Here is a 24,615-nt window from a genome sequence, read left to right on the forward strand (position 1 = left end):
AAATGAATAAATACTTCACTGATTTCGCGAATTTTTTTTTTCTTGACGGAGATTTTGCGAGATTTTCAAATGCAACTTTTCCTTTTCATTTTGTACAAAGTGAAATCCAACGCATTGCGGTCAAGATCAAGATTTTCTTTTTGATGTGTTTGACAAATAACGCGCAATGAAGATGTGAGAATTACAAAAAAAAAGTTCTTAAACTTTTACAAGTATGCTAATTCAAAACTAAACTTTCTTTTATACCAATTGAGTTATAAACCTTGCATTCATGCCAATTTAGTTACCTAGCAAATTTCAGTCAAAAATCACTAACATAAATGCCAGCCGTCCTACATGATACGATGCTGGTGATGTGAATAATTTTTAATTATATTTTACTAGTTTTTCGATTGATTAATTGATTGATATTTCCTTTTTCTCTTTTTCTTTATTTCTTTATTTCTTTTTTCCCTTCTTCCTCTAGCCGATTATTGGACCTCGGCAACTAGCCAAATGTGTGGGTCCACAGTAATATTTGACTTAGTCTAAAGAGTAGGGCCCACAAGTAGAAAAGAAAAGAAGAAGAAAATTAGGGAAGGAAAAAGGAGGAGGAGGAGAGATCGAGAGTCTTTGGAGAGAGGAAAGAAAAAAAAAAAGGAAAAAGAAAAGGAGATAAAAGGAAAAGAAGGAGGCACGTTGGAGTAGAAAGAAGAGGGAGGAGAGAAATGAACGGAAAGAAGAAGAAGGAGGAGGAGGAAGAAAAGGGAGGGGATTCTCATCACAGACGCCTCGCCAAGCCAAGGCAACTATGTAACGCGATGCCCGGTAAGTGATCGCGCCCCTCCTTTGTCCAATCGAAGTATTTTTCAGGTTTGGGGCTCAAATTTGGAATTTTAGGAAAATCAAGTGGCGAATGATGATTTTGAGTCATTGAGCCATGTATTTTTGTAGAAATGATAGTTTAAGGTGTTGTGGAGCCGTAGGATTTTATAGATTGTGATTTGAGCTTAAAATTTGCTTGAAACGAAATCTTGAAATTTCCCGTGCGCAGTGAACAGTGCGCGTCCAGCAGCTTCGCGCCCATATATTGTTGATTTTCGGCTTGATTTTGGGACAGTCAAGTTGGGATTCTTGTAGTATATGTGAAAAGCTTTCTATTGACTATAAATACGTTTAGAACGGGATTCGGAGAAGAAAGTTATGGCGTGACAAAAATTTCGCGCTTAAGCTTCAGGCTACGGATAGATTTGAGAAATTGCTTTGGGTGAGCAATTTTTTGGCACGTGGGAGTCGTTTTGCAAGCATTCAAGCCTAGTTGAATCTAGTTGAGGTAGCGTTTTACTCGATTGTAATATTGCTTCTCGCTTATTTGATAGGATCGTGAATTTGACGATACGAGTATTATTTATTGTTTGGTCTGGGGCATATCCATATGACTGGTGCTATCTCTTTTAAAAATTTAGAAACTCGTCTTCAAAATGACAAATATTTGATATTTTACGAGATATGAAGAAGCATATTTGTTGCATAAAATTTGGATCAGGCATTTACTACATTTTGGTGTTTCATAATAGTGTGAGAACTTTTTGGTGGAAATATATACTTTGTTTGATGAACGAAGTTGAGAAATATTACATGTTTTGGATTTGTGAAACATTTCTTACGAAATGCTCGACTTATGCGTTGTCCGCCTCATAACTATGTGGCTAGACTGTACCCTTAAAAGCATACGACAATAGCTAAAAACATATGATTAGAAGAAGCAACACGAACAGCAACTTGTAATCGTGGGACGCTTAAGTTCTGGGCATGTATGTTTTTAAGTGTTATTCTTAAGCAATTGGATAAGAAGCTTCCGATGCGAGTCCGCACATTCCTTCAGAACTACCACCGCCTCTGAACCCTCATGTAACCGCCTTCACCCCATGCCTCGCCCAAAGAGTTCCTGATCTTCCAGAAATCGATTCCATCCTCGCTCTTCCCGTACCCAACGACGACAACGACGTGGTCTAGTTGCGAGCTGCAATCCCCATTGAACACGCCATGTCTATAGCTCTGGAACTCCCACCCGTTTGCTGCGATAACGACTGCGACTGGTTGCTGGGCGACTGCCTTCCTGAGCTCATCCTCACCGGGCGGCACATATGCAAAACCCTTGATTCACGCCGTGTATTCTGCTGCTTTCGTTGCATTGCAGGTCCTGTCCATCCCATGGTATGCATAGGTATTCTGGGACGCGATTCCTTGGTTTCGGATAATGTACTTGAAAGCATTGTCTGGGTAACCGCCTCTATAGCTGTAGCTTGTGGCATCACAATCTATCAGTTGTTGCTCAAAGAGCACCGATAGTTGCCACTTGTGATCCCCACGATTCCTTCTACTGCTGCTACGACTGAGAATGCCCAGCAGGATCCTACATAATAGTTATTGACCTTATAACTATGTGAAATTACCCTATTTCCGTAATTGTGATACATTGATGTTTGGCTTCTCATTATAATATGTCGGGCATTTGTTTGGTGTAGCTGTGGCCGTGATGTATTTGTGTTGCACTGTAGCTGTGCTATGATGAGTAGTTACATATATTTTAAAACTATAGAACCTCAAAACTAGGTGAAACATCTTCCTAAACGCTGCTATAAATTATTGCAGCTTTCTAGAATTCATCAAACAATTTAATAAAAGATGCAGAACTCCTATTTCAAAATTGCAGCTACCTAAAGAGAATTATACCAAACAGGCTCTAAGTCACTCATATGATGTAAATTTTCCAAAAGTAGATATGTTTTGTGTAATGCCTACTCATTTACTTGAAAAAGAAAAAGAGTCAAGACGTAATCGCAATGCTTGTGCTTACCAAATCTGCCTTGATACTTAATATGGTTCGCAACACCTTTCTCTACCCCCGTCAATGTTATCGGGAAAATCGTCGGCCAGATTTTTGTGGCTATACGACGTTGTTTCGGCAGGCTTTGGTTGCTTATCGGGGTGCATGACAACCATTCTGTTCCAAAAATAGTTTCTGGAACAGAAATAGATTTTTCTATTTCTACTTCTATAAGAGTTTCTATGCAAAAATAACCGTTTGATAACGACACTTCTACAAATAACCGTTTGATAACGACACAAAATTTCTACTCTAAAAATAGAAATTTGTTTGATAATGACACAAAATTTCTTTCTTTCGGACGGTGGATCGGCGATCGCAAGGATGGACGGCGGCAATCGGTGGTGGCAGCGACGGGGCGTGATTAGCAACCCCGGAGGGCGGCGAGGGCTGGCGATTGGCGGCGGAGGGCGGCGGCGGTGGGCGATTGACAACCGGTGGCGGGGCCGACGACCGGTGATTGGTGGCCGGCAGCGGCGGCCGGGCGGGTAGCGGCGGTCGTGTCGGCCGGTGGTGGCGGCGGCAGCGGGCGGCCGGCGGCCAGCGGCGGTGGCGACTAGTGGCGATCGGTAGCGGCGGCGGCAAGCGAGCGACGGACGGTGGTCAACGGCGACGAATGAAGGACCGATTGACGAACGATGAGAAGAATTTTTATTTCTGATTTCTATTCCAGAAATAGAGAAATAGAAAATTTTAGCTTATGATTTCTCTTCCAAACCTATTTTTGGAATAGAAATCTATTCTAGAAATAGAAAAACTGAATAGGTTTATTAAACGGATTTTTCTTCCAAAAACAGGTTTGAACAAAAAAATTATTTCTGAAACAGAAATTTTGGTTATTATGTACCCCTTAAATGCCAGGTATTTCGTATGGCTTCGGATAAACTCCTCATTGGTCAGGTCTGAGAATTGGTTGAAACCTAACTCAAAGGTTCGACTCCAGACCTTTTGAAATCCTCAATGAATGCAAGTTCTCGGCGAAAATCGCCTGGCATTTTGCATTCTCCTGTGGGTCCTCGTAGGTCCGAACATATTCGGCCATCCATTGCTGGTGCCGCTCTGCAATGGTGGGCTCTCGCAATATGTGGACTGACATCGCTTGCCTTGCCCAAGTGCCAAAAATTAGAGCAAGAGAGATGATGGATTCACTTTTGAACGTAAAAGCCATTGAAGTGGATGTGAACACTTTCTTTTGTGAATGTGTTTTCTTCTTCTTCTCAGTGCGATATTTTGAAGTGGATGTGATGAGATAGCTGCACCAGAGATGTATATTCTTAGGCTCTTCATAATCAGACCATAGGAAAAAAATTTGCGTTAATTTTAGGGTGGAAAATTTGTTCCCAATTCCATATTTTCTATGGAAATATGAAGCAAAAAGCCATGCATGTCCTAATACGAGTGATTCTTGCGCATACACCACCGCAGGCAAAGACTTTGTCACATTTTGTGACCACTTAGAAAAATGTCACATCTCTATGTTACATGATATATGCTCTAATTGACCACATCAAATTTTCCAATACAAACATCATGAAATTACGCTTACATTTTGCATGGACTCTTAATCAGATCCTACAGACCTGCAACTTGATTTCTCAAACATCATTAATTTGACTGAGACTAGCACTATCATGAACCTACTCTAGGTTGGTTAAGAGTCAAATAAAGTGTGGGAGTCTGTCTTAACTTTGCGAACCAGAATCAAGTAAGGGAGACTAGTTTTAGCTAATGCCCATTATCAATCCCTCTTTTCTTTTACGAGAATGCTCTTTCATGCAATCATTATTTATTTATTTTTATCTCTAAACACGCAAATGTAAAGTGGTCATTCATAAATGCACAAACAATATTATAAAGCTATCATTAACAATCGGATAGGTTATTCACACAATATAAGAAAAAAAATAAAACCGTATGGAGCAAAATTAATACAAGACCTTATTATAATGCGCCAATGCAAGACCCCTATGAGCAAAGCAACAAGTGCTTTAGGGAGAATTAATCATACCAAACATGCAGGTGCAATGTACAAGGCAAATAAATAAAATTTCTAAAGAAGGTGACCTAAAACTATTCTACGTGTAATGCAAGCCTAAATCTAATGCAACGGATACGCTTTTTATATTTCATGTATTAAAAAAGAACTATTCTAAATGATAACATACCGCATGGTTTAATCTATATGCATTTTTATAGATTTTTTTTTTCAATGGAGATGCTTTATAAATGACCAAGCATGCGCATGGTTTTTATTTATTTTTTCCTTAACGCCGTGCAGATACAGACTTGACTGTTGTGAAAATAGTAATAAGATAAATAAATAACCGAAATGATTCTAAATGTGTAGCGAAGCACTTATTTATGGAGAAATCTAAATCTCACTTGATTTTTTCAATTTCTTTAATGCATTGCAAACATGAAAATAGTAATAAATGAACTGATTTGAAACTCATCAATAAATGAAAAAAACATATATGAACCTTTTTTCCCTTTTCAGTCTCATTGGTACCATGAATTGGTTAAAGATCAACAAATTTCAAAAGGCAAAAAAGGAAGAAGAAACAAAATGATGGCCAAAAGAAAAGAAGAAACAAAAGATATGCATATGTGCAAATGTGAAATTAGTGATAAATATATGTTGGAGCATTTTTTTTTATTATTTTTTTGTGGTAAAGGTAAGAATATATTGAACTTTAACCAACTATACAAAAGGAGGGGAGTCCCGGAACCAAAACTTACACTCAAAAGACAAACTAGTTAGTATGAGTGGAAGGGTGTCGAGACAAAAGACACAGCCAAACGGAGGCAACAAGAAAGAACAAGGTAAAAGCAAACCCAATCGGGCCAATGCCCACCCAAACAGAACACACAATAGCCAAAATAGCAGCAAGAGGCAGCATGGAACAACAAGACCATAGGAAGAGTAGACCGGAGAAGCCCACCCTCAACTTGTGACAACTTATGCCAGCAACCACGAACAAGATGCTAAGGTAGGCCCACAACACGAACAAAATGGAAAACAACAGCAAACAGAGATGCAAGGAGGTCAGGTAGACGGATTTGTCGACCTAGGAGCAAAAATAAAAGGGTCAATGCCCCAATTGCATTGAAATCTCCTGTTCCTAATAGTGTCATCAACATTGGCGAACGTCAAAGCCTTGTTCTTGACAACTTTGATGAGGTGGTTCTTTAGAGCCGGGACTACTAAAGTTTCTTCCCTAAAGAGAATGTTGTTCCTCTTTTTCCAAATCAAATAGCAAAGGGCTCCAAAGGAGAATCGGGCAATGCACTAATGGAAGTCCTTGCCCGAGAGATACTTTAACGCTCAATGAAGGTTTTCCGACCAACACTTGCTTTGCCAAGGGAGGTTGCACCTCGCAGCCTAAAAGAATGCAATCTCCCGGCAGTGATGTGATAGCCAAAAAATAAGCGATTAACAGAGTCAAGCCTAGAATTGTAAAAGGCACAAGCCACATTCTTGATTCTCCTATAGGAAAGTAAAAGAACCCGAGTGGGAAGCTAGTTCTTAGCGATAAGCCAAAGGATAAATTGATATCACGGAATAATGGTGCTGCTCCAAACGAACACACTCCAAGGCACCAAGGCCTTCTTTAATATGATGGTTTTCCACGTAGAAGCAACCGAGAACAAGCCCGAAGGGTTCTTCACCTAGCACATTCGGTCCGGTTCTTGAGATAAAATGGGGAGGGGAGTTCCCCAAGAATGTAGAATAGTCTTCAGTGACTGTCCAGGAATAGAGTAGAGGTCCGCCAAACTTGAGCTATAAATCAGAGAGTGTGAGAAAAACAAGTTAAGGGGGCCTCTAGGGTGCCAATGGTTAAACCAAAGAGACACATAAAGGCCATCCCCAACCCTCCATTGAAAGGATTGCCAAAACTCTCTCCTAAGTTGAATAATCTTCTTCCAAGCCCAAGAGCATATAGTAGGTTTCTTGGCTATCTAGAAATTCTTCCTTTTTAAGAATGTCAAATGTATCCATTTACACCACAGGACTCCTTGTCAAGGAAAATGATCTAGATGTGTTTGAGCATGGCTACAATGTTATAGTCCTATAGCCTATGAATACCCAGGCCTTCTTCCTCTTTTGGAAGGCAAACTTCCTCCCAAGGAACTTTAGCACCTCCAGTACCTAGGCTCGAGCCCTTCCAGAGGAACCATCTTAGAATTTGCTTGATTTAGTCTAGCATGGCTTTGGGTAGAATAAAAACACTAGCCCAATAAGCCTCGATCAAGTGAAGGATTGACCTGATCAGTTAGAGTTGCCCGGCAAAAGAAAGGAAACACTGGGCCTAGGATTGAACCCTTGTTGTAATGCGACCAACGAGGGAACTGCAATCTGCCTTACCTAGTCGTGAAGTAATGATGGGGACTCCTAGATAACAAACCGGGAGACACACTTCTTGAAAACCTAGGGCAAGAGTAATATGGTTACGCAAAAGTGCCTACTCCCTAGCAAGGAAAATCTCACCTTTATTAATGTTTGGTCTCATCCCACTCCAAGAGGAAAATGTATTAATGCCTTTTTTCAGGATAGAAATCGAAGCCATATCTGCTTCACAGAAGAGTAAGACGTCATTTGTAAAGAATAAGTGCAAAATACTCGTTGCCTTGCATTTCCTGAAGAATTTGAACTCCGGCTGCCTTGAACAACGGTCTAGAATCCTTGAGAAAATCCCCATGACCAAGGTGAATAAATATGGGAACATAGGGTCCCCCTGACGAAGCCCGCGGCCACTCGAGAAAAAACCATGTAGTTCCCCATTTAGAGAAATGGAGAATTTCAGCGTACGCACACAAACCATGAGAAGACGAATCAGTTAATCAGGAAAACCAAAAGCTTGTAGCACAAGCTTGAGAAAATCCCAATCCACTATATCGTAGGCTTTTTGGAATTCCACTTTAACTGCACATTTAGGCGAATAAGGGTGCAGATGAAAGCCACTAAAGAGCTCCTGGGCTAGGAGAATATTGTCCCTGATCTGCCGTTCCTTGACAAATGCACTCTAAGAAGGGCTTATAACATCTTGAAGTACAACGGTCACTCGGTTGGCCAAGATCTTGGTAATACATTTATAAATTGTATTACAGCAAGCTATTGGCCTATAGTTTGAAATTGCAAGGTTTTGGGCACTTTTGGCACCAGAGCTAAGATAATGTTGTTTATTTCATGAAGAAGCTTACTTTAAATAAAGAAGTCTATGACCACTTCCAGGACCAAAGGCCCTACCATCTCCCAGTTTTGTTTGAAGAATTCAATAGTAAATCCATTAGGCCTAGGTGCCTTACCTCGAGGTAAGGAGAAGAGGGTATCTCGGATCTCCTAGTTGGAAACCGATTGAGAAAGAGAGGTAACCTACTCCTCATTAAGGGGGCACCGAATCTCCTGGATCTCCTGCATAGTCGACCTCGACGCCACCTCCCCCGACATCAGCAAGTCTTGAAAGTAGTTGACAAACAATTGCTAAATCGCACTTGGGTCAGAGACAAGGACACCGGAGGAATCCAAGACCAAGAGAATCCTGTTTCCCAACTATCTTTATTGACGGAGTGATGAAAGAATTTAGTGCTCCTATCACCTTCTTTTAGCCACTTAACTCTTGACTTTTGACTGTAGAAAGACTCTTCCTGACTCCGTAGGTCCACAAAGGTACGCCGATGAGTCTTCTCCAACTCTGCAAGGATAATGTTGGACGGGTCTAGCTAGAGGCTAACCTGGGTGGTACATAAAGCATTCCTAGCCTCAACTTGTTCTAGTTGAGATATTTGAGAAAGACTCAATGTTGAGAAGTTTGAGAGTCTTCAGCTTGTTTACTAGCATGTACATTGGAACCCCTCCCTTGGGGACTCCCAAACTTGAGTAACAATAGAGTGGAAAGACGGGTGCTTAGTCCAAAAGTCAAAGAACTTGAATGCTTTCCGTTGTAAAACAAGGTTAACGACTTTAATGACCATGGGGGAAATGGTCAGATATACCAGGGGCAAGGAAAGAAGCTTCCGAGAAGGAGAAAACTTGGCTCCACTTTGTATTCACAAGGACCCTATCGATCTTTCTTACCTTGCGATTATGCCTAGAGGAAGTAGCCTAGGTGGAACGAATGCCAACATATCTCAGTTCTTCTAGCTCGATTGAGCTAAGCATTGTCTAAACTCATCAAAGCAAGGGATCTAAATGTCAATGCCCCTAATCCGGTCAGACGGGTCCTTAATGGCATTGAAATCCTTGGCAACCAACCAAGCGAAATCCTGAAGGGCGGAACTCCTAAGAATTAGGTCTTCCCAAAGCAGCCTCCTGGAAATAAAGGTATGCTCGGCATAAATGACCAATAAATAGCAATCCATACTCGAGCTAAGAAACTTCAATCTTCCATGAATCGCTTGGGAGTTGGTCGAATCAACATCAAAGCTTACAAGCAATGGGTTCTAGTCTACCCAGATTCTCCCTCTTGGTGAGAACTCATAATTAGCCACACATTACCAACCCATTAAGAGTCTCACAGAAATCAAAAGGAAGAGACTCCGGGACTTTAGTCTCCAACAAATCAATAGCACAAAGACTATTAAAGGAAGTAAGATTTCGAACCTCATCTTGTCGAGTAGGATTAAGAAGACCCCTGATTTTCCAAACTCCTATGTACATAAGTAATAATAGATAATATATACAACCGGAATGAGAGGTTATCTCCGCTTAGTAGACCAATGTCGACTAGCCACCGGACTAGGGGAATTAACAGGGGGCGGAGTAGGGCAAGGGGGCAATACCATATACTGCCTAGAGTCAGTCTTCGTGGTAGCAGGGACAGCTTCCGTAGATGGAGGGCACTGCACGTCTTGGTTCTCTTCAATGGAGTCACTAAGGAGACTAGCCAAGTCATCCAAGTCCTCGGTAGCACTAGACGATGGGGCTATAGAGGTAGCCTCCACAAGTATGTCTACCAGTATAGCAGAAGAGAGAGCGGAGGAATCCTCAGCTTTTGACTACCTTCTTTGAACCCTCTTGGCCTTATGGGTAGAAGGAGAGGCCAAAACAATTCCAAGATTGGAATCCTTCAACTGTAGAATCTGTCCTGCTGCACTAGGATCAACTGGTAAGTCTAGTGATCCCCTCTTTAGATCTAAGGGTTGCTTCTTTTTCCTCATCACCTGCTTCCATCATGGTTCAAGAATTCCTTGATCTATCGCAACCTCAAGAACAGGGGTAGAAACCCGGTCGTGAGCAGGAGCCTCATTGATCGGAATTTGCTGAAGGTCCACCTCATTGTTAAGTGAAGAATCAATGGTCGCACATTTGTGGCCAAAGGTGCCACATTTAGGACAAGCCACTAGTCTCCACTCATATTCGACCTCCACAGCTTGAGTTACTTCATTGAGGACAACATCGACCAGTTACATTGAGGTTGCCTCGCATCGATCTTGACACACACTTTAGCGTAGGAAATCATCCTCGTTTATTATGTGCATTGGTCGACATAAAGAGGTTTCCCAACAGCATTAGCAATCCCATTTATTGCTGGTGCGGACCAAAGATCGAGGGTAAGTTCTTTAAGCGTATCCAAACCAAAATGGAGGAGTGGTTGTCCTTCTTTAATTCCAGCAAAGACTTCCATTGTTGCAGGATAAAAGGCACCTTAGCAACCGTTAGAGAACCATCCTCCAGGATCTTCCTACGAAACTCGGGTCTGGGATGTGGAAGAAATAGAACCTTTGGTCATTTGCCATCACTTCTGAGAGCTTTGGTCCCCAAGCGTGTTTTAGAGCTGTCTCCATAAGGTTGAATGGCATTTTCCTTCCAATGTAGTACCCGACTAGGCATTAGTGCCATTTTGGGCCTCCAGCACATTCTCAGATAAAGTAACAATAGGTATGTTGTCAACATAAGAGGGGGAACGAACGACAAGTCATATCCCTTCGCTGCTGCACGTGTGACGTTAGCCCAGGATTGGGTGGGCAAAGGTTTAGAGCTCCGAGCTTGTTGGGTCTTGGGTTGGGGTCGAATGGAAGTGGACCTAGCTCGGCTATGTCCCCGAGGACCATCCGAACCATGAAGGGCGTTACGGACTCTTTGCTTGCCCTCCAATGAAGCCGATGTTTCTACTTTGGATGAGCCCACTTGTCCCACGACCTCAGAGGACCGGGGTTTTGGGCACGAGGGATGGGGCTATGCCTACTAACACCATCCACACCAATATAGGCCTTTCCCAACTGGTCACACACCTCAATAGATGAAGAGGCCATAGCAATAGTTGAAACCCACAAATAATCCCACAAACCCTAACATAGAATGTACATAACAGGACTTATAGGGCATACTAGGACAAATGCTTTGGTAAGGTTGTAAGGGGGGTCATGTGAGGTAATCCTCCGAATTTCAACCCCAACGAATGGCGGAACTCCAGCAGCAGCAAAAAACCAAAACAGGTGAATAGTAAATCGGACACCCCTTGGAAAGAGCATGATGAATAGCATAGCGAGAAAAGGTTCTTGTGTCGGAGCATTTATATATGGAAAAATCTAAATTTCCACATGAAATTTTTCATGCAAAACCCTACTCTAAAATGACATTATGTTATTTTTTTTATTGCTAATGGTCAAACTACTCAAACATACCAAAAGCAAAAATTGATGGAATCAATCCTATTGTGCGTACATGAATGAGCAACACAAATCAAATTGCAAATAGCATGTTGGAAACTAAGTGGAAAAGCGTCTACTCGGGCATAGCAAATCATGTGACGTTCTCAATGATAAGCCTTCCAACAAGAATTAAGAGATGGTTGATAGGCTCACTTCATGGATAACTTGGTATAAGAAATGTTGAAACTTGAATCACTTACCTCAAACGGAATGTCGTGCAAGGATTAAGTGGACCACTCCAAGCTTGGTCAAGCTAGAACGAAAATTCAAGGTGACATGGCGAGCCACCAACCCGACGGTGAGCACTCTTGATTCACTATACTATTCTCTGAATTCTTTCCTCCGGGCAACATTTCTCATTCATATTCTTGTTCTCTTTTTGTTGTATGGTCCCCTTGGACTCTGTGAGACTCCCTATTTATGGATATAGACCTTCTATATTTCCTTCTCAAAATTGAATTTGAATTTCACCCCCAAATAACCCTTTGAATAACCCCTAAATCTCTCTAACCACCTTATTATTCTAACCAATTAACAAATTTATTTTACTTTGGTGGATTTGGGAATTAGGCGTGATTTTGCACCTGAAGAATGAAGACTCATTCTTGCAAATTTTGGTAAAATTGAAGGGGATATCTCGGCAACTTTTGAAGAAGAATCGGGCCCATTTGGACTCGATCATCTGTTCTAGGCCGGAATGTGCCTGATTTGCATCAGGCCAGTTTTGGGCCTTAGTTGCTTAGACTGGCCCATTCGGCCTAGCTTTAGTTGAATGAGGTCCGTTTGGACTTGGTTTGCTAGACCATGCAAAGAACAAAAAAATAAAGATAAATACAAAAAATATTTTTGGTTGCGTAATGAACCTTGAGAATTTTTTTAAATAGCTAAAACAAGAATTGCCAACCGAACACTAGTTATTGAAAAATTGTCCAAAAAGTTAGTAATTTCTCACATATCTTAGGATAAAGTAGCGATAAATTTCTTACCACATCGGCCTTGGTTCTTTATAGGGTTGACAACACCTTGTTTGACCCAGTCGAAGCTCTCTAGGATGCTGTTCAAACCTTGGTACTTAAAAGAATTGCCTTGGGAGGAGTTCCTACGTGTTGATGATAGCAGTTTTGTATCTAGTATATCCTGCCACAAATCTTTCTTTGGTTAAGGGTGCGTTTGGTTCGGCATTTGGAAAGCTTATTAGAAAAATGCAAAGCAGGTTAACCTAAATGGCTTTGGAGGAAATGCAAAGACTGTTTGGTAAATTTTACTTTGAAAAGTAACTTTGACAAAAATGTTGTTTGGTAGAAAACACATTTGAAAAGCCTCTTTGGTGATTAATCTAAATATTTTAATGTTTATTTGTTTATTTTTTTTAAAATTAAAAAAAATAATGTTTGCGACTTTTTTAATTTATATTTGACAACAATGTTAAAGATGTTGTGTAAATAATTTTATTAAAATTAAAATTTCTTTTTTTGCTAAAAAACATCAAATGGAAAAAATTTACGTGCTCTCTTTATGAATTACAAGAATATTTTCATTACAATAAAAACATGATAACATATGCTTTAAGGAAAGAAGCATATTATCCTTAAAAATTACAAATATCCTTAATTATTTCCTAAATTCATAGCTATTTGTTCACGTAAACATGCCATATCAAATGCTATATCATCATGTGAAACATTACCCTCCTTACTTACATCATCGGAATCCGTTGTATATAAATTGGGATCCAAATCCACTTTAGCAAAATGTACATCATTCAGGGCATTTCTTGTATATAATTGTGCAAAGTCATTGTTGTTATCACAATTTTCACTTGCTTTGTATATGGATAACTTGGTATACTCTTTAAAATCTTCCACCTCTTCTTCAATACACTAAAAGATCGCTCAATTTCTGATCATAGTAAGGAGTGAGCATGGTTGAATACTTCTTTATAACCTGTTGATTGAGGATCTCGTTGAAACTCAGGTAAATAATATCTAACTTCTTTATATGACCCCAAATAACTCGTGGGATTTGGATATCCATCATCAACCAAATAATATTTATTTACACAAAAAAGTTGTAAATTTAATCATCATATAACACATACATATATTAATGTGTAAAAACAATTAATTTACGAATCTTTCAGAGGATGAGAAAATTGTAAATCATGTCTTCTAATAGTTTTATAAAAGATACAAGTATCATGAGCCGTTCTCTCCCAATCAGCCCAAACATAAGTAAATTCCATGTTAAAATTACACAGACCATCACATTTTGTGTCGGTGTTCCTTTTCGACCAATAAAACGAAGTTGCTCACTCTTAGGTACCACCATTGGAATATGAGTACCATCCATAGCTCCAATGCAATCAGAAAACAATAACAAGAATATTATTTGATTTATATTTAATTCATATTTTTTATTGTATAATCGTAACTTACCTTAAAATGTGGAAAAAATATTCTATTATTCCTGATCTTCTTTGGAACTTCCTTGAATTGCTGATCGGATGGTTGGATCAAATCTACTTCCATTTCACATATTTTATCAAAAACTAAGTTAAATAGCCTGTATATGATTTCTCCAGAATGCTGAAAGCACTCTTGCGCTAACCTATTACCTATATCATGTAATAAAATATGAAGAAACAATCCTAACAGTTCTCTAACATCAATATTTCTAGTGCCTTGCAAATCATATCGTGTCACTAAATCATTCATCGAATTCTTAAATACAGTTCTATACATTCTAAACATTTGATAAAACCTTTTAGGATTAGCATCACGAGGTCATACACGGTATTTTTTGACCATATATTGCTTGATAAATACCGTAGGTATGTACAGCTGCACAAAGTTGCCAATATTCTTTTTCCTCTTTTTCATAGTTTTCCCTTTCAAGAGAATCATCCATAACTAATTAAAGTAATAAAATAGAGTTAGAATAAGAGATATAACAAATTACTTAAATCATTTATCAACAAAAAGCACTTATCATATGTATGCAAACTCCACTCAATAAAAAGAACACCAATTGGAACAAGATAGCATAAATATATCTTACCAACTAATATAAATAAGTAGTGCAAATATGTATCACATTACAATAACGTTAGACATGAAAAAAATAAATAGCAAATATCCTAGTGATGATTACGTTGTGCAAACTTATACTTGAGCCATGTGACTTTTTATTGATCATCATTCAAGTTCATGAAGATTTGCTTATTATCTTTCTTTTCTGAAAAATAATCTAATGCAAAAAAAAAAAAAATATAACTCTTGATCTTGCTTAATCTCGAGTATAGTTTTCAATATTTCTATGAGTTCTTTGTAAGGATTAAACTCTTTGGCATAACTTCTACTTTCAATAGCCGAACAAATTCTCTCTATTTGCGTTGCTAGCTTATTAGCCATACTCAATTTCTTTTGTTTCTTTCCTTGAGATTGCCTCACCGAATTTTGTGACATTCTTTTATCACTTTGATATTGTTCACTAGTCTTTTCACCCACATCACCCTTTATATTTTCATCAATAAATCCTACTGAACCACCAATGTCAAATTGTGTGGCCACAACATCCTCATCAACACATAAGCCTTGTGTAGGATTCCATGTGATGTTTCTAGTGGCAACAATGTTCCCAAACATTCTATCCAACAAAACTTGAAGATCCACATATATATGCCTTTTGTTCTAAAAGCTCTAATCTTAGGATTTTCCTGCTATAATAAACATTTTTGTGAGTTGTATAGAAAAAAGATGAACTAAAAAAAATTAACAAAAGAAGGGAAAAAACTTGAATTTTCCTCTCCTACCATTCATCACTTGCATCAATGATATTCTTTTTTGGATCCCATTCTAATCCAGTTTCCTTGAGGACCAATGTCCTCCATCTTTTCCAATCTTCCTTAAGATTATCCCACTTACTATTCATTTGACTTTTATCATACTTTTTGCCCCTTAGGTTCTCAAACTTTTTAATTATAACCGTCCACCCATCCCTTTTGTTGTTTGTAGGACGATTGCCATTGTCAATTTGTTTAACGCACAACTTACAAAAGGTTTCAACAGCTTCAAGGCTCCAAAATACTTTTTCCTTTGATGAACTTGCCATCTACTAATAAATGCAATATAAACAAATGCAATTTGAGTTTAAAGACAACAAACAATAGATGCAATCAACAGGTTGAGCCATCCCATTTGCACATAAGTTCTTATAAAGAAAGTAAGCATTCTTCTCACTGCCAAAAAGAGACAGAATCTCACATAATCGGGTAAAACTCAAAGGCACCCATTAGTTTATCATTTGCATACTACTACAAATCCAATGTTTATCATCCGAGAAGTCGGAGTACAATAGATAAAAAGGAAGATCAGCAACAGCAAGAACTTTTTTTGTGTATCGACATCCTTAGTTGAAGAAGAATTGAGAGCTCGAAAACATGGTCATCCGATACCTTTAACATTTTTCATTATCAAATCACAACCAATTTTAAGCAATCAAATTAACTCAACAGAGAAATCACAAATCCAACACACAGCAATTACATAGCAATATCACCCTCGAAATTAATAGAAGAAAAAAAAAACACATGAATGCAGGATTTAGAAAAACAAAAAAGCTCTAACTGATAGGAAGCAGCGCCCTTTCCCCATTTAAGCTACCCATTCAAACTATAGATCATTCAACCACAAAGACCAGACTATGATCAAAACCTGACATAACCTGTAGAACTTCTAGACCTTTTAAAGAGTCTAATAATGTTGGGTGAAGCTCATCATTGGAGCTTCTCACTCCAATTCTTCCATAAGAGAGAGGGGGACACAAAGAAAAGAGAAACATGTGGAAATAAAGTTGTACATTTCACGAGTGATCGGCAAACATGATCTCCGCTCCAGGATAATAGCTCTCAAATGGCATTGAAACATAAGACTCCAAGCAAACAATAAACCCATAAATGGAATGAAACTATATGCTAACTTGGTTTGGCCATTTCAATGAACACATGGTGAGCAGCGAGTTGGGAGCAAACATTGATTTGTTGGGAACTCGAGCACACACCCAAACTCAAAAGTAATGAACAAGCAACGTTAGGATTCAACAAAACAAACTCATTCAGGTCTGGTGCGAGTGATAACTAAAGAAATGGAGTTGACTCCCACCTCACTCAAGAAAGGACAGATCAAGCATGGCAAAGAGGTTCGTGGGCTTAGGTTCAACTGTGGGTCCCCACCTAGCTCGAAAAAGGCGGTTAGAGGGCGAGCTCTCTACTAATCCGCCGGTTGCCTTGGTGCCTCCGAGCCAAGATCCTTGGGTTAAGGGAGATTTGAACCAAAACAGAACCTCATTGGGAACACCGAGCTTCGGGAGCGAGGGGGAGAGAGGAGAGACAAACTTGCAGAGGATGAGCACTTGAGCAAGCAAAGGAAAAGCGTAGTCGAGCGAAGAGTGTAGTTGAGCGAGAAGCAATCATCATGAGGGAGAGAGCGATGGAAGGGTGGGAAGAGAACGAGATCTAGGGTTTTTTTTTTTTAATGGGCAAAAGTGGTTTTTCAATAAAGTTTTGAGGGCAAAATAGGCAACTTACTATTTTCATTAAATGAGCTCTTCAACATTCCCAAGGGTCGACTTTCACTTGAAAGCCTATTGAAGAATGGTTGCCAAACACCCCAATTTGGCATGAAAGGGCTTAGGGGTTTGAAGGGGCTTTCTAAATGTCCATCCAAACGCACAATAAGTCCGAGAACTTGTTCAATCCTACCTTGTAAGTAGGGTTTGTCGTGCCATTGAACTCCTAGACAAACTGCAAGTTTTCCGAGAAAATCTTTAGATGCTTCACCTTCTCGGTGATGTCTTTGTAGTTGCGCCTATGCTCACTCATTCACTCCTCGAACTTTTTATTCATGAATAGAATGTCATAGACGAGAGATGCGGCATTGGATGCACATAAGACAAGTGTCGACCATATGAAGAAATTTTTTGCAAGTTTCAAAGCCAGTTTCTAACGAAGAGATATGGTTTTTTGGTGTAAGGAATGAGCGAATGCATTAGATGTATGTACATAAGGAAAAATGACACAAATGATCCCTAAAGTTTGGCATAATGTGCAATATCGTCCCCAAATTTTTAATTTGATTAGTCCTAAATTTTTGGTACATGTTTAAATTAATTCATTAACTATATGAAAATGTTCATGTCGTTCTTCTATTAATTCAAGTTAACGGAATTAGCTATATGGCTTTCAATTCAATATGTCTAAATAGTGAACAAAAAATAACATTACATATGGATTATCACTTTGAGATATTCTACTCAAATTAGAATATAATAATCATTTTAATTTATTTAACTTGTTCCATTTGCAAAAAATATTTTAATTTGATGATATTAGTTATTACATTCTAACTTCAATAACTCACATGAATAATTTACTTGTAACATTATTTTTTTATCCACCATTCAAACTTATAGATTGGAAACCATATCAGCAAATTCTATTAATTTGAATTAATGAAATGATAACATTAAAAATTTTTATGTAGTCTAGAGATTAAATGACATGTATAGTGGGTGGAAGTGCATTTGGTTCAATATTTTGAAAGCCTATTGGGAAAATGCAAAGTAGTTTAGCCTAAAGGACTTTAGGCAAATACAAGGCCATTTGGTAAACTATGCTTTGAAAATCAATTTTGAGAGAAATGTTGTTTGGTAGAAAACATATTTGAAAAGTTCTTTGGGTGATTAATAATAGTTTTTTAATTTTATTTGTTTAAAGTTTAAAAAATAATGTATGTAACTTTTAAATATAAATTTTAACAATAATACTAAAAAAATTGAATACATATATAATTTTTTTTTAAAAAAAAAAAAACCCTTCATTGGAATTTTTTAATTTTTATTTGCTTAAAATTGAAAATAAAAGGATGTATGCAACTTTTAAATATAAATTTTCACAATAATGCTAAAAAAAATCAAGTACATATATAATTAAAAAAAACAAATTCTTCATCAGAATCTTTAAATTTTTAATTTTTAAAATTGAAAAAAAAAATAATAATATATGCAACTTTTTAAATATAAATTTTGACAATAATAAAAAATCAAATACATATATATATTTAAAAAAAAAAAAGACCAAATGCTTTTTCGAAATTTTTTTTAATTTTTAATATTTTAAATTTGAAAAAAATAATTTATGCAACTTTTTAAATATAAATTTTGACAATAATGCTAAAAAAAATCAAATGTATAAATAGTTTTTTAAAAAAGACCAAAATATATTTAAAGTTCAAAGTCCATTTGTGTAGTTGTATCTTTATAGAAATGAACATGAAATTAATTTATTGGAGCAATTTGATGGCAAAGAAAGTCAATTACAGAACATGGTCAATGTCATTATTTACTCAACGATTGCGTGTTGCACATGATTTCCAAAAGCTAAACAAAAAGGTGCTGGAATGGTCCTAGATCGTTCTCTGGCCTCGATGAGGGTTTATGTGACTATGGTGTATACAACTTGAGCATTTACTAGGTAGATTCTTCTAAAGCTAGACGGAACTAAATTGGTCCGAAAATGTCTCTTATTATATTCCACTTTTCTTCGTGCACCTTTCTGCATTTCAACGCCTTTATTGACCTAGACTTATAAAAATAAGCAAAAGTAACGTGGGTGTGTGTGTGTGTGAGGAATAGAGACGATTGTGTGCGTAAGGAAGAGAGATGAGAGAGAGAGAGATAATTAAGTGAATGATTAATATTGATCAAAAGTTTTGTGTGCCTCAACTGACATTTATCTAACAAAAAACTCCATAAGCTTTACAAAATTATGAATATTGACAACTAGATTTGCAAACAAATTTTTTCTTTCTATTCTAAACTTTAATAGTATTTTGAATTTCGATAAAAGTCATTAGGTAATATTTTTTGCTTAAAATAAGCCAAAACACATGACAAATACCAGACTAATCAATGGTACTAACAATATCTCCACAATTAGCTAAAATGGAGGCCTATCGTGTTCCATGTCGAGATTGTATCAATTATAGGGTTGTGTTTTACTCCAATCCCAATTAATTGAAAGTTCATCTGACTAATTTTTAATTGATGGGTTATAAACATAGATACATCTATGTATGTATGTGTATGTATGTTTGGTCAAGTTCACATATGATTAATATATACGATTATTTTAAAATGCTAATCGGAGGGTTCAACTTCCTCTTATGAGGGATGGACGGCAAATGTGACCCTATACCCCCTCCGCTTTGGTTGCTTTGAAAATCTTTTCAAAACACAATGCACGGATATTTATTATCAAAACCTCATAAGCCCCAATAGATCCTAACATTTTTCTTCTCTTATTAAAGTGATATTGATGGATAGACGTCAGACATGGGCAAGAATCATTGCGTGTCAAGCAATCACCGGACCCACGGATTCAAATCACTTCCCTTTTTCACATTCGTGCGGTTTACGCAACTCCCCAACATGATATAACATCATCTCGAAGCTTGTCAATATCAAAACCCTTTACAAGTGTCCAATGCACGGAATCTCTTCCCTTTCACATCCACAAGTTGTCATACTCTTTCTTTTCTTCTCGGATAGATGTTCAAAACTTTATATGGATTCAAATTTCACTAAGATTAAATCTTGAAACCCAATTAATTATAATTTTGTTTTGTTAGAATATTTGTCCCCAAAACGATTGTGATATGGCTTAAAGTAAAGAAGTTGGGACTTCTCAGCTCAAGCCCATCCTCTCGGTAAAAACTAAAAATATAAAATTAATAAATCAAGCCCATTTTGTTGATTTTGGTTCTTCTCTTTTGGAAAAATAAATGTCATATGGAATGCTTGGTTCAAAGGAAAACTTTTGCAAATTTCAGAGTTTCGAGTTTTATACCGCGAGGTTATTTCTTTTAGATACATAAATTCGCTTGCCAAGTGGATTTATGGGTGCGTTTCCGTGTAGATGTCATACAAAATAGATCATGGCAACCTGTTCGGTTTCTGATCTCAAGTTGACCACTTCATTCCATATGCATACGAGAGGAATTATTTTAAAACTATAATTTCAAAGCATATCGATTTCGGCGGTTTAAAGTCTTTTCAATTCTAAAGTTTGAATTATTTAAATGAACAAAAGAAAAGGGACCATTATATATATTTTTCTTTTCGTGCCCAAATACAAAGATAGAGATACCGGTTCCTCTCCATTTTCCATTTCCCGTTTTATTCCATGACCAACTTCATCCTATCGGTTCAAATGTAGGCCTTTCTTCAACACATATTTTTGTTTTAAATGCTTGATTTAAATACTAATTTATTATAATTGATCGTAACCCTTTGCAAACTCATTTTGTAATTCCTGCGAGTTGACTAAAGTATTGTCGCGACCAAATTTTTGGGTGAACCACCTAGGGTTTTAGCTAATGGATTGCTAAGCCTAGACTTAGCTCGGGCTCTCCCAAGCCCATATCAATTCGCAACTTAGGTTCAAGTTTTTAACATGCAATTGGATTTTTAATTATGAGTCGCCACTAATCTATTTTTAGTGGGTCGATTAGAAACCCAAGTAAAGTAATGGGAAATTCATTTTACTCCTACGAATCAGAGATTGTGAATTCGGGGACTTGATTACGTTAAATTTCTCTAACGCTCTTTCGGTACCTTTATCTTTTATTTTGAAAAAATGTTTTGCAAGCAACTTGAATTGATTTAATTCACTAACATGTGAGGTGACCATGCAGGTGTGCAAACCACCAATTTAACACTTAAGAAAGCAAATGAATAAATTGCAAAACTTACCTCATAGCAACGAAAGCATCTGCAATGTTAAATCAGAATTCACATCGACAATCCTAGATATGATTTCTAATTAACATGTAATTACCCAATTTTTGTTTTCGCTTTTCTTAATGAGAATCTAATCTACATGTAATGCAATGTTACTAATCTAACATGTAATGATATGGCATGGTAATATGACTTAAACTATATGACATAAATAAAATGTAGTCTATCATAAAGAATGCAATTGATTAATTCTAATGCAATTTTTTTTTTTTTGTATTTTCCATGAAATTCGAAATTAGAAAAATGCAAAGATTATCTAGTTAGATTAAGATTCTATTCAATTTGTATTAGGAATTAGGTTAAGCCAAATCCTAATTTAAACTAGATTCTTATCTTAACCAAGTAATCTCTAATCTAAAATGCAATCTATCTAAAAGGATCTATCTAAATAAAACTTAAACATGCAATCAACCTAATATGCAATGACATGCCAATGATGCCCTAAGTTTACATGATACACGCATGATGATTTATTTTTTTTTTTGTATTTTCGGGATAAACAAAACAATTAAGAGATAAACACTAAATCATCCATGGTCATCAGAAATATTATCCATATTCGAATTGAAATCCAAAACTTGATTATTTCGCTAATAAAACCGATAAATTGATCTTAAGTCTTAAAGATCAAGATATCAATTTTACTCTCGCGTGAATAATTATTCCATCTAAAGCCATATAGATGGAATAAAAATTCGTGCAGTTGCGAATTAGATGCTACATCAGGGAATTTCAACCATGCATCAAGAGATAAATCAAGCAAAGAGACAAAATATCAAGAAAACTAAAACAAGATAAAATAAATCTTCCCAATAAACTAAATCAACCTAGTAAAATAAATCTCTACCTAAATTGAATTTTTTTCAAAATTCGAATGGTAGAATGGACCAATGATGGAAACTTGGCGCGGCTAAGGACAGTGCTCGGCAAGGCCGCGAGGAACACCAAGGGAACCTACAAAAACAAAGAATCCACAGCTAGTGCGGTTTGGCAATCAATGAATTCACGGCCTACGATGGCTCGGCCGTGATGAGTGCTGCTCGGTGGGACTCCTTGATTGAACCACAAAGTCACGATCTTCTCTTGCTTCAATTCCACGTGGTCTCTCTTGGGGAACTCAGTCAACTTTCCAGCTTTCACACAACAAGAAGAGATAAATTCCACAGCTTCTCTTCCCCTTCTTATTATTACTTCTCCGCAGCCTGTGTTTGTCTTCTTCCCTGGCCCCACCAAGCTCCAGTTTTTATTTGCTTTCAAAACCAACGAGGGCAAGATTGAGGAACAGTCGGGGGCACATGCGGGAATCGCGAGCAGGGACACAGGTGGCGGACAGCTTGCTAGCAAAATATCGACGGGCACCGATAGATAAGAGCGATTCGGTGGTAATTGCGGACTGTTGGTCACCACGGTGAGGACCGATCTGGCACGGCGAAGTCGTTGGAAACTGCCGGGGAAGTTCACTATGGCCGGAAAACCTCCAAGAAGGTGAAGCTCGTAAGCGCACAAAGGCTAGATGCAGCTGGGGACGGAGAGGATCGCCGCTGCAATTCTATGTATTGAATCGTGTCTCCTCTATATCTTCCCCGCCGTCTCTCACCATGGAGGACATGAGTCCTTTTTTTATGTGGCCCTGTGTTTCTATTGTGTGTGCCCCCAAACCCTACATGAACAAACCTATTTATAGGCCACCGATTAGGGTTTTAATTTTTTTCCAAATCAATATCCCGAAAAATTTCAAATTCTTATTTTCTCACGAGATAATTTCCGATCACTTAAAAAACGGGCTTGGGCCAATTTACTTGCTTCGTGGGCTTAGTTCGGCTTGTTAATTTAAAGCTCAGAATGACTAATTCAAATCCACCCGTTAGCGGTCCAATAAATAAATGCACCTACATCTATATGCTATGTAATTAATATTTTTTCAGGGATAAAATTAACCCCTAATTTTTTATGCAATAAATAAATGACTAGATCGCCAAAATTTAGGTATCAACAAGTATCTATAAACTTTTAACATACAGCAACTTACTCCACAAAACATCATAGATTGGCCAATGACCGATATATCTATGTTTGAGAAAGAAGAAATTCACCATACCACAATTAAATCCATAATAACTCCCAAGGACCCTTCTAGGAAGGGAACATTAAATCGGCCACGGTATAGTTTGGACACAACGCTTGGCCTTTCAAAGTCAAAGTCAACGTGTGTCGCCTCTCTTGCTCCTACAATCACGGGGTAGATGGTATGAAATAGAGCAGTGCCAAGCATATTAAAATTAGTCTCTATGAATTGGGGATTCTTATTCAGTACCCTAATGGTGTAAAAAGATTAATTACCCAAGCAATCTATGTACAGTATTTTATTTTGGCAAATGAATTGATTTCATTAGTAAATGCGAATTTCGATATATGTAATCAATATTTTACATTGACGATGTACTTGATATAAATCTATATAATTTATACGATCAATAATGTAATAAACCGTACAATTAGATATTTTAGTATAGCACGTCACAAGTACATCCCATGTTATTGAACAAGGTAAATTCAAAGTCTAAAAGTCAGTCCACACGCATGAACTAGAAACTGTTGAAATAAAAACAAGAAATGGAGAGAGAGAGAGAGAGAGAGAGAGAGAGAGAGCTTTAGTAGCATGTGAATGCCTGAACAAGACTTAGGTGTGGAACCGAAAGTTTTAGGTGTGGAACCGACTTTCATTTTTAACTTTTATGTTTTATTTAACTTGTTATTCATGCAAGTTGACATTTATCTAAAGAAAAATACCTAAGCAAGACGTATGGCCACCTGTGGGGCTAGGCGATCCTCGCCGAGGCCAGGCGGGCCTTGCCCAGCCCTGGCGAGGCCCGCCTCACCGATGGTTGGGCTTGCCTCCGGCGAGCTCACCAGACCTCGCCCTAGCCCTGGCAAGCTCGCTGGACCTTTTGTCGGCGGTGGACGGCGATGGCGCAGATGGAGGCGGACGGCAACCGTTGGTGGTAAATGAAAAAGAAGAAAAGAGAAAAAGAAGAAGAGAAAATGGAAGGAGATTTGATTCTTAGATTTGTTCCCAGAACAATAATCAACATTTTTTTATTTATTTATTCTTGATTCTACTTCAAATCTTTTCCTGGGAACAAAAATTTACCAAACGTGATTTTGTTCTCAAACTGCTACCGGGAACAAAAAATTAGAATTGGTTACTATTAGGATAGTTACCAAATAGGGCCTAATAA

At 37.7% G+C, this 24,615-nt stretch overlaps 1 protein-coding gene across 1 annotated transcript; it reads right to left on the bottom strand.

The window, feature by feature from the left end:
• Positions 1-1,866: 1,866 nt before the first annotated feature.
• Positions 1,867-3,965, bottom strand: LOC120293914. Its single transcript, XM_039313720.1, has 4 exons — positions 3,815-3,965; positions 3,717-3,771; positions 2,246-2,395; positions 1,867-2,002 (listed from the first exon to the last, which is right to left on the bottom strand). Exons 1-4 carry the CDS (start codon positions 3,963-3,965, stop codon positions 1,867-1,869), a joined length of 492 nt encoding a protein of 163 aa, XP_039169654.1.
• Between the last annotated feature and the right edge of the window lie 20,650 nt (positions 3,966-24,615).

This window comes from Eucalyptus grandis, chromosome 5 (genome assembly GCF_016545825.1).
Source record: "Eucalyptus grandis isolate ANBG69807.140 chromosome 5, ASM1654582v1, whole genome shotgun sequence".
In the NCBI taxonomy this organism is placed as follows: Eukaryota; Viridiplantae; Streptophyta; class Magnoliopsida; order Myrtales; family Myrtaceae; genus Eucalyptus; species Eucalyptus grandis.